The sequence below is a fragment of the Ammodytes marinus genome, assembly GCF_949987685.1.
Source record: "Ammodytes marinus genome assembly, chromosome: 18".
Lineage (NCBI taxonomy): Eukaryota > Metazoa > Chordata > Actinopteri > Uranoscopiformes > Ammodytidae > Ammodytes > Ammodytes marinus.
The window spans coordinates 4,942,833-4,961,297 of NC_137222.1; the positions used below are offsets into that span (position 1 = coordinate 4,942,833).

At 39.8% G+C, this 18,465-nt stretch overlaps 2 protein-coding genes across 5 annotated transcripts; both read right to left on the reverse strand.

Moving 5' to 3' along the window:
• Positions 1-216: 216 nt before the first annotated feature.
• On the reverse strand, positions 217-7,306 carry cUnh2orf42 (chromosome Un C2orf42 homolog). The gene is made up of 10 exons (XM_080046452.1): positions 7,231-7,306; positions 5,868-6,469; positions 5,041-5,411; positions 4,239-4,395; positions 3,852-3,890; positions 2,945-3,049; positions 2,550-2,657; positions 2,015-2,118; positions 1,499-1,661; positions 217-936 (listed from the first exon to the last, which is right to left on the reverse strand). The coding sequence occupies exons 2-10, from the start codon at positions 6,427-6,429 to the stop codon at positions 707-709; spliced, it is 1,839 nt and encodes a 612-aa protein (XP_079902578.1). The 5' UTR covers positions 6,430-6,469; positions 7,231-7,306; the 3' UTR covers positions 217-706.
• An 882-nt stretch (positions 7,307-8,188) lies between these two features.
• On the reverse strand, positions 8,189-18,430 carry LOC307264758 (cytotoxic granule associated RNA binding protein TIA1-like). 4 transcript variants are annotated; one of them, XM_080046254.1, is made up of 12 exons: positions 18,230-18,430; positions 16,698-16,794; positions 16,041-16,139; positions 13,846-13,900; positions 13,548-13,635; positions 13,140-13,215; positions 12,647-12,752; positions 12,071-12,169; positions 11,896-11,980; positions 11,367-11,505; positions 10,741-10,898; positions 8,189-10,223 (listed from the first exon to the last, which is right to left on the reverse strand). In XM_080046254.1, the coding sequence occupies exons 1-12, from the start codon at positions 18,253-18,255 to the stop codon at positions 10,070-10,072; spliced, it is 1,182 nt and encodes a 393-aa protein (XP_079902380.1). In that variant the 5' UTR covers positions 18,256-18,430; the 3' UTR covers positions 8,189-10,069. The 4 variants fall into 4 exon arrangements, with proteins under 4 accessions (XP_079902380.1, XP_079902379.1, XP_079902378.1 ...); XM_080046253.1 differs by having other exon boundaries at positions 10,741-10,901; XM_080046252.1 differs by having other exon boundaries at positions 16,041-16,157.
• Positions 18,431-18,465: the final 35 nt, after the last annotated feature.

Genomic DNA, 18,465 nt, shown 5'->3' on the forward strand with positions numbered 1-18,465 from the left:
TTTGAAGGTTAAACACAGCAGTACACAATCTAGTAGGGCATAGGTGATCATTGAGAGGGATTATTTTTGTATTACTTTGATTTTTTTTTAGGAAAATCCTACAAAGTATGTCTTTAATATTTAGCATTAAAGAAAAAGGCATAATGATGCGTGCTCAACATCACACTTGATTGTCAAATCAATTCTGGTGATCAATATTATTCTGTGTGATTCATACTTTGCATAATCTTAACATAGATATAAGTGTAAGTCCCGTACAGTGTGTGTCAATGAGACGTGACTAACTGTCCAAGAGCAGTTGTAAAAAGACACACTTTAAAAGCAACTTTGTAAAGTGACTTTGAGTTCTTGAAAAGCGCTATAAGTTAAATCTATTATTAAAAGGAGATGTCAGTGATATTTTTTGTTAATATAGGTGTTACATCACTCTATATTCATACAGCAATCAATTTAACAGTATGCACAGTTCATAACACAGGTCTCCCAGTCATTCAGCTTTGCAGTAATTGCCAGATAAAATGTTGAGTATCCCGCAGCAGGTCTCTGTGCCTGAGAACGATGACACGCTGCTCTCCATCGTGGCGCTATCTGACAAAGACGGCTGTGTGTTCATGTGGTGGTGACGAGGGAGGAGACTGCTAACTGCAGTCACTGACAGGAAGTTAGCTAAAAGGACCAAATCACTTACTTCTCCTTTAAAAAGCCGCTAGACAACTAGCTGAAGGACTTCTAAAGCTGTTTTGAGTTTGGGTTGACTTGAGTTTCGAGTTCCTTTCTCAGCTGAAACAGTTTTCTCTGTGTTCTCCGCCTGTCCGCTCTGCTGGTGTCCAAACTCAAAGCTGATCCTGAGCTCGCCCATCTGACAGCGAGGCAGAACGTCTGGGGTCCACTCCATCACAAAGGGACCCGCCTCCTTCTCATCTGCTGATCCTGGACCTACACACACATACCGTACATACAATACACCATGGAGTAAACATACAGGAGTTCAATATTGTGTTGGTTTATTTATCTATTTTTTTTGTTCATTCTACTTTGTTTCATTTATCTTACTAAAAAAAACCTAATGTTCTCTTTTATTATTTTCTGTTACTTATTTTTTTCTCTAAAATAAAACAAAGACCATTTGGTGATATTGTGCCGAGACAATTACTTTCCAACTTTTTATTAAAAACATTTATATTTATTGATTGTATTATTCTTATAAACAACACCTAATACAATACACAAAAAGAAAGAAAAATACAATCTCACACACACACACACACACACACACACACACTGACATCCAGGTAGAGATTTGATATTATAACCAAACAAAATTCATCATAACCATCTGTCCAAAGGGCAACCAGGGCTGGGTATAAACAAAAAAAAACTTTGAAAATACGACTGCATTGAAATACACAGAGAAAAAAAATGACCATATCCACAAGTATATATACACAGAGATGGAGTCAGTGTTTAAGTGCTACCACAGGGGAAACCCATGACTCACCGACTCTGAGGAAGGTGCGTAGCTCCATGGGGCGTATGGCGTGTGGCCGGTCTGCTCTCTGTCCCTCTGGTGCCTCTGGTTCAGGCGGAGGCTCCGGACAGTGGAAACTGGAGTATGACCCGTCAACATTCTTCACAAAACTCTGATACAACTCCAAGGGCAACTGGTCCACACAGGGGAAGAGATGGAGGTTATACTAGGCATGTCCATTTTTTTTACTTTTCTGACCTATAACCTATCATTAAGAGTCAATCGATAAGATTAAATGTTGCCTTTTGATAGTGAAATACATGGTGTGCTATTACCGCCTTATCCTATTGGAGAGCAGTAGCTTCTAAATGCTGCTAAACCAAACTTGAGCAAAAAAAAAAAGCAAAATTGGTCCCGGATGCAAAACCAAAGCAAATGCGCTCAATAAAATCAAAAGTAGAACACTACAAATGCAAGAGTGTAACTGCCAACTCCCCGTTAGATTTACACTGTTGTATGAGAGAGAAAGAGTGAGGGAGTGTTTACCTCTGGAGTGTCGAAGATGTGCTTGACGTGCATCAGATTGGTGATGTGCCAGGTGTATTTGAAGAAAGGGCCGAGAGGAGGAAGTCCATCACTTCTCACAAATGCTGACATCCACACAAAGAGACCAAAAGACAGAGAGAAAGTCATTATTGGTTCACGTTTGTTTATACAAATCCTGTCCACCTTTGTAAATGTAGCAAAATGTATTTATTATCAAAAGTTACCGATATTTTACTATAAAAGGCATTATTAGATTGTTAATTTCCTGCTGAGATTGCAAAAGAACTAAACATAGCAAGATGGAAGATATGGATTGTATGTTTGTTGGATTGATGTCACTGTGCCTGGCTGTATTGTTCTGTTTGTTTGTATTGAAAATGCTAATAAAAATATCAGTATAAAAAAAAGATTGTTAATTCGTTTAAGTAGTATTCAATTCTACTTTAGTTAATGTCCTTAGTTGGGCCTGTGATGTACTTCTAAATGTCTAATAATCACATACTTTATTAAACTTGAGTCGGTGAAGATATTCTACCTGTGGTGAAGTTGGGCAGTCTCTTCTTCTTGGACCCTAAAGACAGTCGATGCTGCAGCGCGTTGAAGAACTCCTGAGGAACGTGGTAGACCAGAGGCTGGGGTTTACCTGACGGACAAACACACCAACAACTTGATTTCACTGTGTGTGTACAACAAGCAAACAAGGTCAGTCATAGTGCATTTTTATCTTTTAAGATGACTTTTCGGCATGTTTATGCTTTTCTTATTGGATAGCTTTGGAGAGGCAGAGATGAAATGGGGGAGAGAGGGGAATGACATGCAGAGAACGACCACAAGTCGGATTCTAAACCCTGAAAGGTGATGTGTGCATTTCAATCAAACAGGATAAAAGCTCAACACTGTCGTAATGATGCCAGTACGGTAGGTCTTTACCATCAAACTGGTAGTGCATGGTCTGGTGGATCCTCTCTGTGACTCCGGCCAGCCACTGGTGGAAGCCAAACGTCACCGTACGCTCATCCACAGCCTGGGTGCTGCCTGACAAACACACACACACACACACACACACACACACACACACACACACATCACACCAACACAAACACCCACACAGACACACACAGATTTAGAAGTATGTAAGCTTGTTTCTGCGTCAGATTTAAGGGGGAGGAACAGGGAGCAAAAACATAATTTCTTCAAAAACTGGTCGTTTTTGAGATTTGTAGCTATTTTGCTTCCCTAACTAACTTTTTCAACTGTCAAAAGTTACATTATGATATCTAAGAGTTAAAAAAGTCACCCTATTAACGTGTAGTGTTAAGTGTATGAATACATACAGTATGTCCTGCGTGTACAGTACAGTGCGGCTGTGTTTGTTTTAATAGTCAGGACTCAGGAGTCAACTATTTTGGAGAACGCTTGTTGTCAAAATCAGTGAATATCTCTTCACGATCCACTAGCTGTCAGTACTGTGTGTGCGCGCTGAAAAAAGATCCGGTGTCACTTCCCAGCCTAGGATCTGTAATCTGGTATGTAAATAAAGCCCGCCCCCTGTAGCTAGCAACATGCCCGTTTACAGACCCTAGGCTGTGTATTAACACTGGATTCTTATGGAGTATGGAGAGGTAGCGAATTGAGGGGAGATATTCACTGATTTTGACAAACTTTTTTTTTTTAAACAATCATTCTCCATACTCTCTGGCTCCACCTTTTAAATGCCTGTTATAAATGTTTCATAAGTATTTTGATGAAAAAGCACCAGAGAGAGATTCATCCAGACGGAGTTTCTTTGCTTTGTGATGTGAGCTGACGGGTTGGGCTTGTTGCAGTGGTTTCTCACCAGGACTGATTACTCTGCTTGTGACGTTCTGCTGCAAAGCTGAGAGGTGAAAAGATACAGAAGGAAAGGCTGCAAGTTAGCAACAGGTCACAATAAAGCAAAACAGAACAATTAAAGGAAAACACCCCCTGCCCCCCTGATCCCTAGCTTAGCCGATTAGCTGCATTAGACATGAATCGTTTGTGTTTTAATAACGTTTTGCTTGCCAGTTATTGATGCCATCCGGAAGGTCAAATCAGTCAATATCTTTATCTTTATATCTTTTTCTCTCTTGGCCCTAATATTCTTCCACAGTTTTGTAATCAGTGGAGACTAATAATAATAAGTGCCAAATTGTTCCTTAAAAAATGGGAAGAAACAAGTGGACTGCTCTGTCTGTTACCGTACCACTCGGGGTGTAGTTGATGAAAGCAGTGAACTCTGAAGCCAGTTTCTCGTCGCTGGTGAACGCACACACGCAGGCGTAGAAGTGAAGACAGGGCTGAGGTGAGGAGGTGGATCCTCCCGCTCCTTCAATGCCGGCTTTACCCCGTTTGCCCCCAGCCTGACAGCAGAGGTGGGGATATAGGGTCAAACATGTTATATCATGATATTCAAAAGGAAATTTCCGACTTAATTTATGACAATATAGAAAAAAATAAATGAATAACAATGTATTGGTGATTGTAGATTGCAGGCAGCAGCAGCATGTATTAGTTCAAACAAAATGAATGTTGTTTCCCATCCTTCTTTTCCAACTAGCCAACTGTCATTGGTGTAACTACCTATTTCTAAGTGTCTATTGCCACACGGTAGGAGCCGTGCAGCAGCAATAACATAATAGTGCATTAGTGGTGACACATCATTTATATATGAATATGAAATAACACACTGTACATACTCAGTCCTAAGAAGCAGCAGACCAGGGTTCGAATCTGGTCCTTGGTCGTTCTCTGCATGTCATTCCCCTCTCTGACCCATTTCATTTCCCTCTCTCCAAACTTTTTATATAGCATAAAAACGCTATAAAGTCATCTTTAAAGCATACTCTTTCCCTCATGACCTGTGTCTGTTGCAGAATCACTGGTATTATGGCAGTATGGTTCTTTTATTTTTATCCTGTAAAGCACTTTGTGTTTTCTTCACTGTGTTGGAAAAGTGCTATATAAATAAAGTTTGATTTGATTGAAAATTGAACACACAGCCCTACCTGACAGGCACAGTGAAAGACACCGGCGTGCTGCTGCTGCTCCTTGCCGCTCCGTCTCTGGCTCTTCCCTCCCTCCGACAGCCCGGCCGCGCCCACAGTGAGGTGCAGCAGCCCCAAAGGATGCTGGGAGTCCGTGTGACACTTCACCACGAGCGTGTCTTTGGCTATGCGTTGCACCAGCGGGCCCGGAGACTCTAAGGCCAGCCTCCACAGCTCCTCCCGGGCTTGACTCGAGGCTTGAAGACCCTCCAACACGGAGCTCTTTAGGGTGAGCGGGGTGGCGGGGGTCCTACACTCGATGGCCTGCTTTATGTGAATGCAAAGGCTGTCGGACGACTGTTTGGAGCCGGAAGCCGTCGCCGATAAAGACTCTGACTCATTGTGAGCTTTGAAGACATTGAGATAGAAAAGTGTGTTATTAATGCTGTACAATTAAAAAGGTGGAGTCAGTCAGTGATTCTGGAGAATGCACTTTTTGTAATATCAGTGAATATCTCCTCACGATCTGCTACCTGGCCGAGCTGTTTGTGTGTTCCTCGTAGCTACGGTGGGCCCCCATTTGTGTATATACCCTTTGTGTACATACCAGTTTACAGAGCCTAGGCTGTGTTTTTAATTATTTATGGACTGATGACACTTGTAGCATATCATAATATTTAATAGTTATTTTTTAAATTTCTATTTCTCTCATGTAATTTTTAAAATGTACCCCCGGTGGAAAAAAGATTTTATGTACTGTTATTGTATAAAAAGTAAACACAATAAAAAAAAATAAAAAAAAAATATAAAAAAAAAAATAATAATAATAAAAAAAAGGACTGACTCACCCTGACTTGACCTTTGACCTTGCCTGCAGGAAGGCAAGAAGCAGCGTCCCAGGTTGATGCGGGTGAGCAGGGTCGCTCCGTCGCCCGTCGCTATGGCGGTGTCCGTGGGAACCAACTCCACGAAGCCGAGCTGCGTTGCCGTGGCTCCTCGGCCCTTGTGACAAACCGAAAACACCTGCACGCCCCCGGTGCCCCCCACTCTCTCCTTCCCACTTCCTCTCTCCTCACTGTCTATGATCACCCTGACCACCTCCACAACACATTTCTTGCCGCTCCTACCCCCCGCCGAATTAGTGGTAGAAGAAGAAGAAGTAGGATTTCTCAGGGTGATACCACAGGCCTTGTTCTTGCAGCTGAGCCCTCTGGTGCCATTGTAGACCCCACACTGCGGACACTTGCGAATGCCCCTCAGGTTGGCCCGGCCCAGGTTGGAGAGGAAGGCAGGGGTAGTGGAGGTGGCGCTCTTTCGGGAGGCTCTGTGTTTGGCTGGGGCGAGGGTGGGGGTCTGTGGGGTGGAGGGTGACACCACTATGGGTGAGGTGGTCATCACTTCAGTTTCCATTTTGGGAAGAGTTTAGATGGAAATGAAGGGCTCCAAAACCCTAACAAAGAGAAAAGAAACGTGAAAATATGTATATATATATGTTATTGTTGTAAAACAAATACTAATATAAATAGGTAATTTAAAGCTAAAGTGAGTAACTTTTTTCATATAAATGAATGTTAGTTAAATTGAAGCGATCGCCAAACAAGTTGACACAAAGTTAAGCCTTACAGCTCAACAAAACTCACTCTGTATTTCACAGTATGGCAGCGTTTACAAAACCTGGAGGTACAGAAAAAAGTATCAAATCCATCCACCAAAGGCTTACCTTGTGTAGATGCACTGACAGTGTTGTTGTAATTACTCAGAATTCCTCATGAGGGCTATGTCACGTACTACAGCTTTAATCACTGAGACACTTAGCAGACCAACTGTCATACTGTCAACTGTAAGCAGTCTGTCATAACATTAGCAAGCCGCATCACGGTTTGTTTATTGTAGGCTACAATTTTTTCCTTATTGATTAATTGTGTTGTGATGTGTTTAACTTGTGTACGCATATTTAACATAAACCTGCCAAAAGGACTCATCTAAATGTTTATGGATATGCACTGTCCCTGTTTCAAATCAATAAATATGAATTCTAAATTATTATTAGTTTTACAAATTATTTCTCTTCACTTTAAACAGTTAAAATGCTTGTACCGGCATCCTGCTTCAAATGCATTCAGCATAATGCATTTACCGTAAACGCATCACCTGTGTCACAAAACATGGTACTGTGTGTTTGTGTTTTTTTTAAGCAAATGTTAAAAATACCTGTGTTCCGCTTCTGTTTGGTTAAACTCTGCTCAGCTCTGGCCTCCAAAACCGTCTCGACCGTCGCCATTCCTCCTTACATCTCGACAGCCGCATTGCGCCTGTAACGACATTCCCCATTGGTCGGAGCTGGTCACGTGAGGCGAGGGGATAGAAGGAGGAGGGATGGAATCGAATGCTCTGGAAGCACTGCATCATGGGAACTGTAGTTGATCTTTGAATGGTATACTTTTCAGGCGTTTTCTTGTCGATTTTTTAACAAGAAAGTACGAAAACGTTTTTTTCAAAGGCTTTAGTATGGTAGAGTACGACTTTGAGGAATTTGTACCGGAGTATTATAATGTTATTACAATTACATTAATAATTTGAATACCTCCATCTCTGACATGATGAATATATTATTTTAATGTTGGGAAAACACCTGGCAAGTGGAGAAATAGTAAACTTGTATAAAAATTGTTAAATATTGGTCCTTAAATTTGGATAACAATGTCTTGCCAGTTTTTTTTTCATTAAAATAGCAATTACTTTTTACATAATTCCTGCCTATATACTTTTTTTTTAATCCTACTTTCAGACTTATAGTTGGACTAGTCTTCTATATCACATTTATCTGACAGATTTAGTTTCCTAAAAAATAATTCTACACACAAAACATATGAGGAACTCCCAACAGTATATAATAGTAAAACAACTGGCAACTATTTGGATTTTCATGTAAAAACGTGTTATGGTTATAGCCTTTCAAATGGGAGGATTTCATAAGTCACTACATCACTACACTCGATGCTGGAATTGTTACTCGGTGAGTCGGAAAGGAACAAACAACTTAGCATGCTTGAGACACTTAATAAAAGTCAAACACAATGAGAGATGTTTAGTCAAGCCCTCCATTGTCTAATTGTTTTTTAAAGATGAGATGCACACAGACAGTGTAAATGGGAACTTGTTTTTAAGCATCAGCATTTTAATGGGACAAAGCAAAAAAAAAAAACTCAAACCATGTTACTGAAGCATCAACAGAACATCCCTTGCCAAAATACATTGGTTGAAAACATTCTTAGGCACCGCCTAGTCTTGGATGATTTTTTTTTTTAGTTAAATTAAAAAACTAAACTCACTGATAAGGCAACACAATGAATTTTTCCCAAGTATATTAAAAATGATGGTGGCCACAGTGCAAAAAAAAAAATCTGATATTTATAAGGTTGTTTTCTTAATCTATAAAAACAATAATTATTTAGGTTTACAACAGAATAACTTAAATTATGTATTACTTGTCAATCGATAGGCTTTTTTGTGTGTGTGTGCATTGCATAGCAACGCTGCTTGTCCTCCAAGCCTCTGGAAGAAATGTTGCACTGTTTCTACTGTACATGGACAAGGGTGCTATTGGAATCCATAGCAACCAGAAGCAATTAACGTGTCGTCTTTATACAGATTCGGTACAAGTGAACAGACTGTTACATCAAAACGGACTTCTAAAAGAAAATTACAAAAAAGAAATTGGAATGCAAAAACGTATATTTCAAATTGTGTGAGAAGTATTTGTGCAATATTTGTCTGCCTATAAGTAAAGATAAGAGTGGCAGTAATCCCTGCAATTGGTTTTTATTTGAGATATTGAAAATCTAATTTAAAAAATAAAGTTGACAGTTGACAGCCACTTAATGTTTTTTGTTTATACACAAACATAGGTCTACCCCCAGCGTCACATGATTCGATGGTGTCACTGCAACATTTTCTTTATATAAGACAGTCCCGAAATGAAAACATGAAAAAAAGGCAAAAAGCTCTTTATACAAAGTCAGCGTTTTGTTGTTTTTTTTACAAGAAAGAAAATGACACTTGAAAACTGACAGCCAAAAAAATTAAAAATAAATGGCGTAGTCCTTTTTGTTTAGGGGCAGAGGATGGGGGAATGAACTGGACGTGGACTTGTGTGTAAAAGACTCAAGAGTTCATGCATGTACACACGCAAGCGCACACATACACACACACACACACACACACGCAAACACACACACACACACACACACACAAACACACACACGTTTATCCTTCAGACTGGATTCTCTGTCCGTTCAGTCCGTTCCAGGGAGATGACTTGAAGAAGAAGCTCTGTAATTTACTGGTTTTGTGGCGTCCATTTTCCCTTTAACCTGTCTACTTCTACTCAGTGATTTCCTACGCTTCACAGAACGACTCTGACAACACCCTGAGAACTTGCTTGGACTTGTATTTTTCAACGTAAATAACTCTAGTGGACAGACAGTGAGAGCAGGAAGGGTCCAATTGCGAGGATATTTTAAGAAAATGGCACCCTTTACTCCATTTCTACGGACTGTCTAGTACCTACTGTGGCCTCCTTCTCATTTTGTGATAATTAGTATAACATTTTGCCCTTGCTTTTTGGCTCTGAGGGGTTGAAAACAAACAAAAACCTGGTTTGAATTAACTGAACATTTCATTATTTTAAAACTAAAATGTGGCTGTTCTAGAAATATCGTATCATTTACATTTTGGCCAGTTTTCTGCAGGCAATTTACAAAAATACGCCAAACAATAAAAATGGGAGCCGGGGAATGCAAGGTGCATTAGCAATGGCTAGTTGTAACAGTTGAAGTTTGAAGTGTTCTGGAAGTGGATGGTTTTCTTTTAACATTTTTGGGGCAGTGGGTGAGAAGTTATTTATGGGGGCTGGTGAGGTTGATAAGAAAAATGGCGGACCAGCCTCACTAACAGAATAACTTGTGTGTGTGTTAACAGAGAGAGTACATCTAATGCACTCCTCCTTCCCCCCAGTAGAGTATCATTCTGTGGCTACTGAGGTCAGTGATCAGTGGGTGTGGTAGCCAGCGGTGCCCATGCCGGCCTGGTTTGTCAGTACCGTCCCGTTGACGCCCTGCCCGGGCTCCACCATGCCTCCGTTGCTTACGCCGCCCACACCTGCTGTCCAACCGGCACCGGCAGCGGCAGCGTGCTGTAACTGACTGGAACAGCACACAGAAACAAGACAGTTAGATACATGAGTCTGTAGAATAGACAACGCCAACTAAACTGTGTAAGTGCACAACTTATGTTTCGTACCTATCAGACAAAAACAAACCGGCAACAGCCATCTTGAGTTCATGGCGCATGCTCAGTAGATGTAAACAACAATCGTCATGCGCAATTTGAGGTCATGCCAGCAGCATTTCTCAAAAGCTCCATTTTCCTTGTCCCTTCGATTACAGGGGACAGCAAAATGTCCACTTAGGGCTAAGGTTACAAAACGCTCTCGTTTTAATTTCTGGTTACAATGTTTGCATGTGGACCAAATGCCATCTCACACAGACGGTTACGAAAATTCCCGTCTACTTGTGAACTTGGCCCTAGTGTTGTGGTGGATATTACAAGAGGTAGAGCAGCAGATAAACAGGTTGGGGGAGTAAACAAGGTGGTTGCAGGAGAAGTGTTTTGCATTTCCAATGTTTTGTTATGTAATGTTTACTCTCTGCTGGTACTCACTTGTAGCCCTGCTGATCCCAGGTCTGTCCATAGCTGACCCCATAGCTGGGCACCTGCCATCCATTGGGCACATACTGACCAATCTGCTGCGTGTTGCCGTACCACTGGGCCTGGCCCCACTGGCTGTAGGGCTGCGCCGCCGCAAAGCTAACTGTGTTCTGCTGACATATGGAGGAATATTTCAGGAGGCAGCATCATATTACAACAACATTTCAGCAGTTAGATTTAAGATCTCACAGTCAAATAAACAAGCACTGTAGCAGCCCAACACCAGGGGTTATAAAAGGTGCAGAATGCTATTTTTTGTCAAAATCAGTGAAAATCTCCTCAAGATCTGCTACCTGTATGTAATGTGAGTTTGCTAAAAAAAAATCCAATGTTAATAGCTATGGTGGCCCCCCTTTGTTTACATACCATTTTACAGAGCCTAGGCTGTGTATTAACAGCAGAAATGTTTTCAGGGCAAACACAATAAGGACAGGTAACAGAACATGAGGAGATATTCATTGATTATGACAACAAGTTCTACAGAATCGCTGACTCCACCTTTACATTGATGTGAGTAGCCCAGGGTGATAATAAGAAACAATATCTTATTGAGGATGAGGGAAAATCCTGGTGCTTACCTGCGGCATCTGTACCTGCTGGATGGGGCTGACCATGTCTGTTGTTTCTTTGCCCCAATAACACTTAACGACGTAGCCCTCTATGGATGTACCGTTGACAGAAACAATGGCATGAGCTGCTGCTTCATGGGAGTTGAACCTGCAAACAGAGAGAAGAGCTTAGATATTACACTGTTTATCATACAGTATATTTAATGTCTATATGTGAAAGTTAAAGGTTAACTCAGCGATTCTGGAGAATGCTTGTTTTCAAAATCATTGAATATCTCCTCATGATCCACTAGCTGTACATACTGTGTGTGCAGACTGTGCGCTGAAAAAAAAAATCTGATGTTAATAGACAGCCTAGGCTCTGTTAATGGGCATGTTGTTGGCCTCTTTATTTACATACCCATTTACAGAACTTAGGCTGTGTAAAGATTTTCTTTCAGTGATAAGTGATTAAGATTCTCCAGAACTGCTGACTCCACCTTTAAGAGACTTCATTGCATAGATAAACACTGTCAGGTCGAACAGAGAGTCAGCTTACCTCACAAACGAGTAGCCTTTGTCCGGGAAAACACGTATTTCCATTATTTGGCCGAAAGGTGAGAAGGTCTGCCTCATACTTTGCTCTACAAACAAATAAGAAATGTTGTTATTTTTCATGTACAACAAGCGCTTCTTAACCTGCAGCCAAAGCTTAAAGACACACTCAGACTGACCTGTGAGACCTGTGGTGACGCCCCCGCAGTACACGGTGCAGTTGCTGGGGCTGGACTGGTTGACCACCTCATCAAAAGATAGCTGCTTGGTACTGGTTGCTACAAAGACGAGTTAAAACCGTTTTTATTTATTTGTTTGCCTTTCTCAAAATATTTTTCGTAAACTCTCATAAAACAACTTCCTGTGCTGAAAGTGCTATAATATAAGGATTTCATGCTTTGAAGTGTGTATAGGTATGTGGTGAAAAATGTCAAAAAAGTCCCAAATCAAGTATCAAATATTGTTTAACTGTCTGTTAGTATAAAATGGTAAAGTAGCAGCAGGTTATTTTTTGTGTACCCACTGCTAAAACAGGATGCGATGACGAACGATAGGTATATTTGGATCTACTGTATATAATTAGTATGTAGTACATACATACGGAGAAGTATTAAGAATACACAATAAAAGGAAATCATTTGTTTTGAATAAAGTTTTGAAAATTATATCGAAGTGTTTAAGAGACATGCATTCCTTAATTTTTTCATCAAAAATAACTCCATTGACTGTCTCTCATCTAATGGCTGTAAACTTACTTTCATTGGTAGTTTTGGGAGCAGGCTTCCTGGTGGCCCAGTTGGTCCTGATCTGCCTCCCTCCCAGCCACTGGCCTCCCATCTGCTGGATGGCATTCTCTGCATCCTGATCACACAGAGAGGAACACATGTAAACATCTGAGTCACCGACACCAAATAGCAAAGATCAAACTGTGAAAAGTGCCTTAAACTGAGTCAATAATCAGGATTTGAGACTAAAAATAGCAATTATTCTAAAAAGAAATAATCTTAAACTGCATATGATAGGGGGGATGTGAATGTGGAAGAAATGTGTTGTGTTAATCTAAGTAGCGAGAAGGGACACTTGTAGGAACTGTGAATGTAACAGTAAAACTATATCTTAACATTTATGAGTCATTTTAAAATGTATTGTTCTGTTGTATCTTTTGTTAGTTTTAAAATAAATTAAAATCTGAACCTGCTAATGATTTTTCTCAGTCCGCTAACACATGGGCATTACTGGCACACTTACCCATTTGTTGAAGAAGGAGACAAAGCCATAGCCTTTAGATTTACCTGTGGCCATGTCTTTCACCACTCGACAATCCCTGTGGACAAATATGAACATAAGGTTATTCAAGAAATTCAGTTTATATTATTAAATGTAGGGCTGGGCGATAAATGCTAATACTGATCCAATGGTTTGCTGCTGAAAATAGTCCTCAACAAATCCACTTCTATTATTTAAGAAGTCATGACTTAAAAAAGGAAATAACTCAGATCTACATATTTGTAACCCATTTCAAATGGGGTGAAGAATGAGACATATATTACATATATACACATATTGGAAGACTAACACATTGCTGTATTTGGTATTTTCAAAGTAAAACAGAAAAAAATCACCGACTACTAATAATAATCATGAGAAAAGACTTACGATATTTTCCCAAATGGAGCAAAAGCAGCTTTTATGTCATCTGTGGTGATTTCAGGACTTAGATCTCCAACAAAGACATGGAAGTGACCTAGAAGACATACAAAAAAATTACACTGTAGTTCATACAACAATAATTTAACACAATAAAAACACACAGATAGTGCATACTTGGGTTTGTTCCCAGTAATAAATATAGAGAGAATTGCCATGCATTCTACCATGAACCTTGCAGAAGACAGTATTTTCCAAAGAATAAACCATTGTAACGTTGAGATGAGAATTCCAGTTCGCTACTCACTGCTTGTGTCTTTCTTTTGGCTGGTTGGCGTGGTGGCCCAGTTGACCTTGACTTCCTGAAAGAGAGACAAATGTTCGAAAGCGAAGGAAGAAGAAAAAAAGGTGAGAATTGAAGTATGCTCGCAAGGGACAGGAATGGGCTTTTTCTTTTGATTAGCGGATTTGTCACACACACACACACACACACAGCACTTTTACTTAGGTTATATTTCGTGATTGAGAACTTTTTTTCTTCTGATAATTACGATGGTCTTTGAATGCCACACATGGCTTCTCTTAACATTGTTATGATCTAATTTTGACATATCTTTGCATTACGTTATAAGAAAAAGACAGTAGAATACAGTGGAGAATATTTAAAAAGGGATATCAAGATTTCACCTTCATCAATCAGGAACATTTCAGTGTCAGTCTAGAAGTAAAAAAGAATTTTGGAGCAAAACGGTAGGAAGTAAGGTCCAAATAACAAGGGACTTACAAACAAGTGATTTTTACGAACTTGTTATACTCCTCAAATGGTCCTTCAATACCTGTTGAGGATAAAATAATTTTCAACTGAATGTATTTCTCTTGAAGTTGCTCTTACTGTGGAGTCTCTAAGTGGAAATAACGTTGCAACAAGAACACACAGCAGTAAGTAAAGATGTAAGGGGCCACACAGAAGAGCATTTTAAAGGAGATCAGAGAATGTTACATGTAGCATGATTATTATACAATCTTAATTAAAGCGGAGACAGCATGGCGTATGAAGTTATGGTAAACACAACCAAACAGCACTTTGTTTAAACACCTGTGTACATAAATATCAAATGTATGTTATCAGTGTATTATTAGTTATGCCTGGGATCTAACACAAAAGCCTGCAAAACATCCTACCTATAAAGCTTATAATATTAAGAGCACATGTATGTGTTAGTGTGGTGACAACTGAAGCTCATAACACGTTTGGAAAGTAAAATAATTGAGGCCTTTTAAAATACTTTCATAACATTATGGGTTAAATAAAAAAAAAAGTAAACACATAATATAATTTGAAAAACATATTAACTGAGAAAATTAAGACAATTGGTAATGTAAGGAAATCAGTAGGTGCAGCACTTGCAGGCAGCCCAATGAACAATTACTTGATTTGATTTTTAAATAATTAAAAAAAAAAGGCTCTAAAATACAGTATAACACAGGCTGCACTGATCAGATATTGTGCGATGATTGCAATATTGCTATAAAAAAATATCATAAAATATTCATAGCTTCAGTGGCTGCACAAAACAATAAAAAAGAAAAGAAAAATTAAAGCACAGCACTTACATTATCAAGTCTTTAGAAGAAAAAACTTCAAACACTATACAACAGTAAAGACTACAGAGATCAGTGTCTGGTGTTGCCACCCTACTTAATACAAACTATGGACAGAAGAATAAGGTGCAAAGGCGAGTAAAACAAATGAAGTGTAAAGGCCAGGACACACCAGTCCGACTACCCGAAAATGGAGTTTGCCGATTCAGGCCGCTCCAGTCTTCCCGTCGCGGCCAAAAAAGTGCAAAGAACACACCAAGCCGACTGCTGACTTTCCATACGCTCTGCGCTTGCGCGGGACGTAATGTCTCCATAACAGCAGGCGGCGCTAATCTGTATTGTGGCCCGAAAAAATTCGGAAGCCGGAAATGATGGGACGGCTCTCTAGACCATAAACATAGATAGAAACACGTATTTATATTTATGGACCATAAAGAGCACCATTTTTAGCAGAGAGTGTCGAGCATGGTGTCGAGCAGTCAACAAGGGTTGATGCATGTGAGTACTCGCTGAACGAAACAAACAAACACATTAAAACGATGGCTAACTGTTGTTAGCTGTTTGTGCTACCCGCCTCACTTCCGGGCTTCACTGAGTTGCTAGCCCTCCACAAATCAAATTGCTCCAACTGAAAGACTGCCCGCTCAGTCGTCTGGCTCAAAAGAAGCCCGACGACATCTACGACGACCGATTTCACGGCACACACCAAACAGATTTGTGTCCCCGCCCCCTCCAGACTCTACGACGGCGATTATCGGGCCGGTGTGTCCTGGCCTTAAAAGGGGAGCAGGAGTACACACGTTTTTTTCTGTTTTTCTTCCATGCGCTTGATTTGATTTGAACCCTTCCCACCCCAGCCTTGCCTCGGTCCACTCACCCAGGAGAGAATTGATTGCTTACCTTACCCAGAATTTTCCGACCGTTCATGGCTGCGATTGTGGCAGTGGCATGTCTATGCTCATAGAACTCCACAAAGCAGTACGGATCATGGCCCGCGGTCTGTAGTGGACAAGAAACCTAGAGATTAAGGTCCAGCAGAAATCACATTTTAGTCAATCGCCTTCAATAGTCAAACATAATATCAAGTTGTTTTTAAATGTCTTGTTAATAGTTTTTTTTTTTTTTAATAATAGGAGTTGAGAAAATCACTTTGTCAAAATCAGTGAATATCTCCTCACGATCAGCTACCTGTCCGTACTGTGTATGTAAACAAAGGGTATGTAAACAAAGGGGGCCCACTGTCACTGGAGCGCAGACACAGTACAGTCAGGTAGTGGATCGTATGGAGATATTCACTGATTTTGATATAAAGTGAATTTGACAACAAGCATTCAACTTCTACAGAATCACTGGGAGGCTGCAATTCTACTTGCCTCTGGAAATATAGTAAGGAAGTGGCTGAATCAGATTTCAATGGCAGGAAGCCAAGTCTTAATGTATGAATTGTTGTATCGACAGTTGCCCTTGGTTGTTTTTTAATCAAAAGGATATTTTGCAGCCAAAGTATTTTCCCAAGAGGACAAACGGCAAGTGAAAAAGATGAATAAACAAACTCACATCTACTATCATTTTACAGCTCTTGCAGGGTCCAATCTGGCCAAACAACTCCAAGATGAGGGCCTCTGTCACGTCCCGGGACAGGTTCCCCACATACCTAGAAAACAAACACACAGGAAGAGTTATTCAGTTAGTTTGTGATTTGTGTGGGCAAGCTTTTCCTCCAGCTGTTACTATGGCGATTAGATGAAAATCCAGTCTGCAAGAGATAGAAGAAATCAATAATAGTCTGTGTGGCTTGTTAACTTGTTCCTGAGGCACAAAAAAACAATATATCACTTTATCCTTACTACGTTGGTGTTGTTGCTTTCTTTTCCTTTCCCGTAGGCCTATTTGTGTTTTTAACAGTCTAATACAAAAACATTTAAATGGCACAGCTTTTGATAAGCAACAATTTTGCATAAAACATGTCTTCTTAGGTCCAGTAAAAAAAAAAGTAAGATCTATTTGGAATGTTGAAAAATTTGGTGTCAATTTTATGTGGTGTCATTATTTTCTTACAGGTCATTCTCAATAAACAAAAAAATTATAATTTGAATGTGTCAATTAAAATGTGTAACTAGACCATTTCAGATCATACTATGCTGATGTGGGTGATGTTGATGTAAGAATAATTAGTAAATTATTAATAAAATACATGCTACTGAAATGATTATTTTGAGGGTTTTTTAAATTCAGAAAAAAATGGTATATAAAAGAATCCTACTCCCATGTCTTAACATTTTTTAGATTTGTCAAGATTGATTGAAGACATTTTCATACCAATTAAAGCTTCTCATTCAAGGCAATTTTAAGATTTTTGAAGGGTCAACAAAAAGCCTGAAGACAAATAAACATGTCTCAAGACGATCCAACGGCAAGTTATTCTGTATAGACCTATAATAATCAGCTATCGAGTAAAAACAATGAGTGCATTTAAGGACAACTTACATTATTTAAGCTATTGACCTTGTCTTACTCAGATCACTGCTGGCTTAAAATAGACTTGAGTTAATCTTACCCTAGCAACAAAAATAGATATAAAAAAATATTTTCACAACTATGTTAACATAAAAGGGAGGTAACTGCTGGTTAATAAGACTAGCCACACAAATAGGTTTCTGGGCCTGTGCAATAATGAAATATCGCTATGTACACCAAACTCCATAGGAAAAAATATGCATTTTTGTGTTATTCTTAACATTTACAGACTAAATTACACTAAAAAGCAATCGCTAATGTGTGGTAAATATTTACGAGTCACTTTTAGATTCGGCATACAGAAAACACATCAAACATTATGTATTCTATTAAAAATCTAACTTGTAACATTGGATCTTCCTTGAGGAGCAGTGTGAGCCGATGCGTTAATTTGGCGATGTTTCTGAAATATGATAAAGTAGCCTAAGTTAATTTAGCAATGTGTGTATTTAAGGTTTACCCAGTCATGTTGGGTTAAGAAAGAAATCGCAAACAAACACGTATTTCTAATGTAAGTGCGGTGGACATAGCCTACGTGACGGAGCTAACAGCAACGCAGACACAACACTTACAGGGTTTTGGGGATATCATCGTCCATTCTGGTTAATAGCTGGCCGAGAACAAGTCGCAACCCCGGGGAGCAAATCCACGACTGTCACGGGCAGCTGCCTGGGACTCCGTCAAGGTATTTTAATACGTAGTATGAACTGATTTTTACCGCCGCTGTGCTGTTTTTCTTTTTTCTCTGCTCCAGGAGTGAACAATGGAGGTAGCCGACAAAGATGGCGAACCCGAGCTGAAACACGCA

Bases quoted from the DNA above. Each gene is read 5' to 3' on its own strand.
- cUnh2orf42 (XM_080046452.1), bottom strand. From the start codon at position 6,429: ATGGAAACTGAAGTGATGACCACCTCACCCATAGTGGTGTCACCCTCC. The intron at 3,050-3,851 runs GTGAGAAACCAC...TGTGTTTGTCAG, and splicing joins AAGCAGAGTAATCAGTCCTG to GCAGCACCCAGGCTGTGGAT. The intron at 1,662-2,014 runs GTAAACACTCCC...TGTGTGGACCAG, and splicing joins ACATCTTCGACACTCCAGAG to TTGCCCTTGGAGTTGTATCA.
- LOC307264758 (XM_080046251.1), bottom strand. From the start codon at position 18,255: ATGGACGATGATATCCCCAAAACCCT. The intron at 13,901-16,040 runs GTAAGCAATCAA...TCTCTCTTTCAG, and splicing joins GTCGGAAAATTCTGGGTAAG to GAAGTCAAGGTCAACTGGGC. The intron at 12,753-13,139 runs GTAAGTGTGCCA...CTGTGTGATCAG, and splicing joins TCTCCTTCTTCAACAAATGG to GATGCAGAGAATGCCATCCA.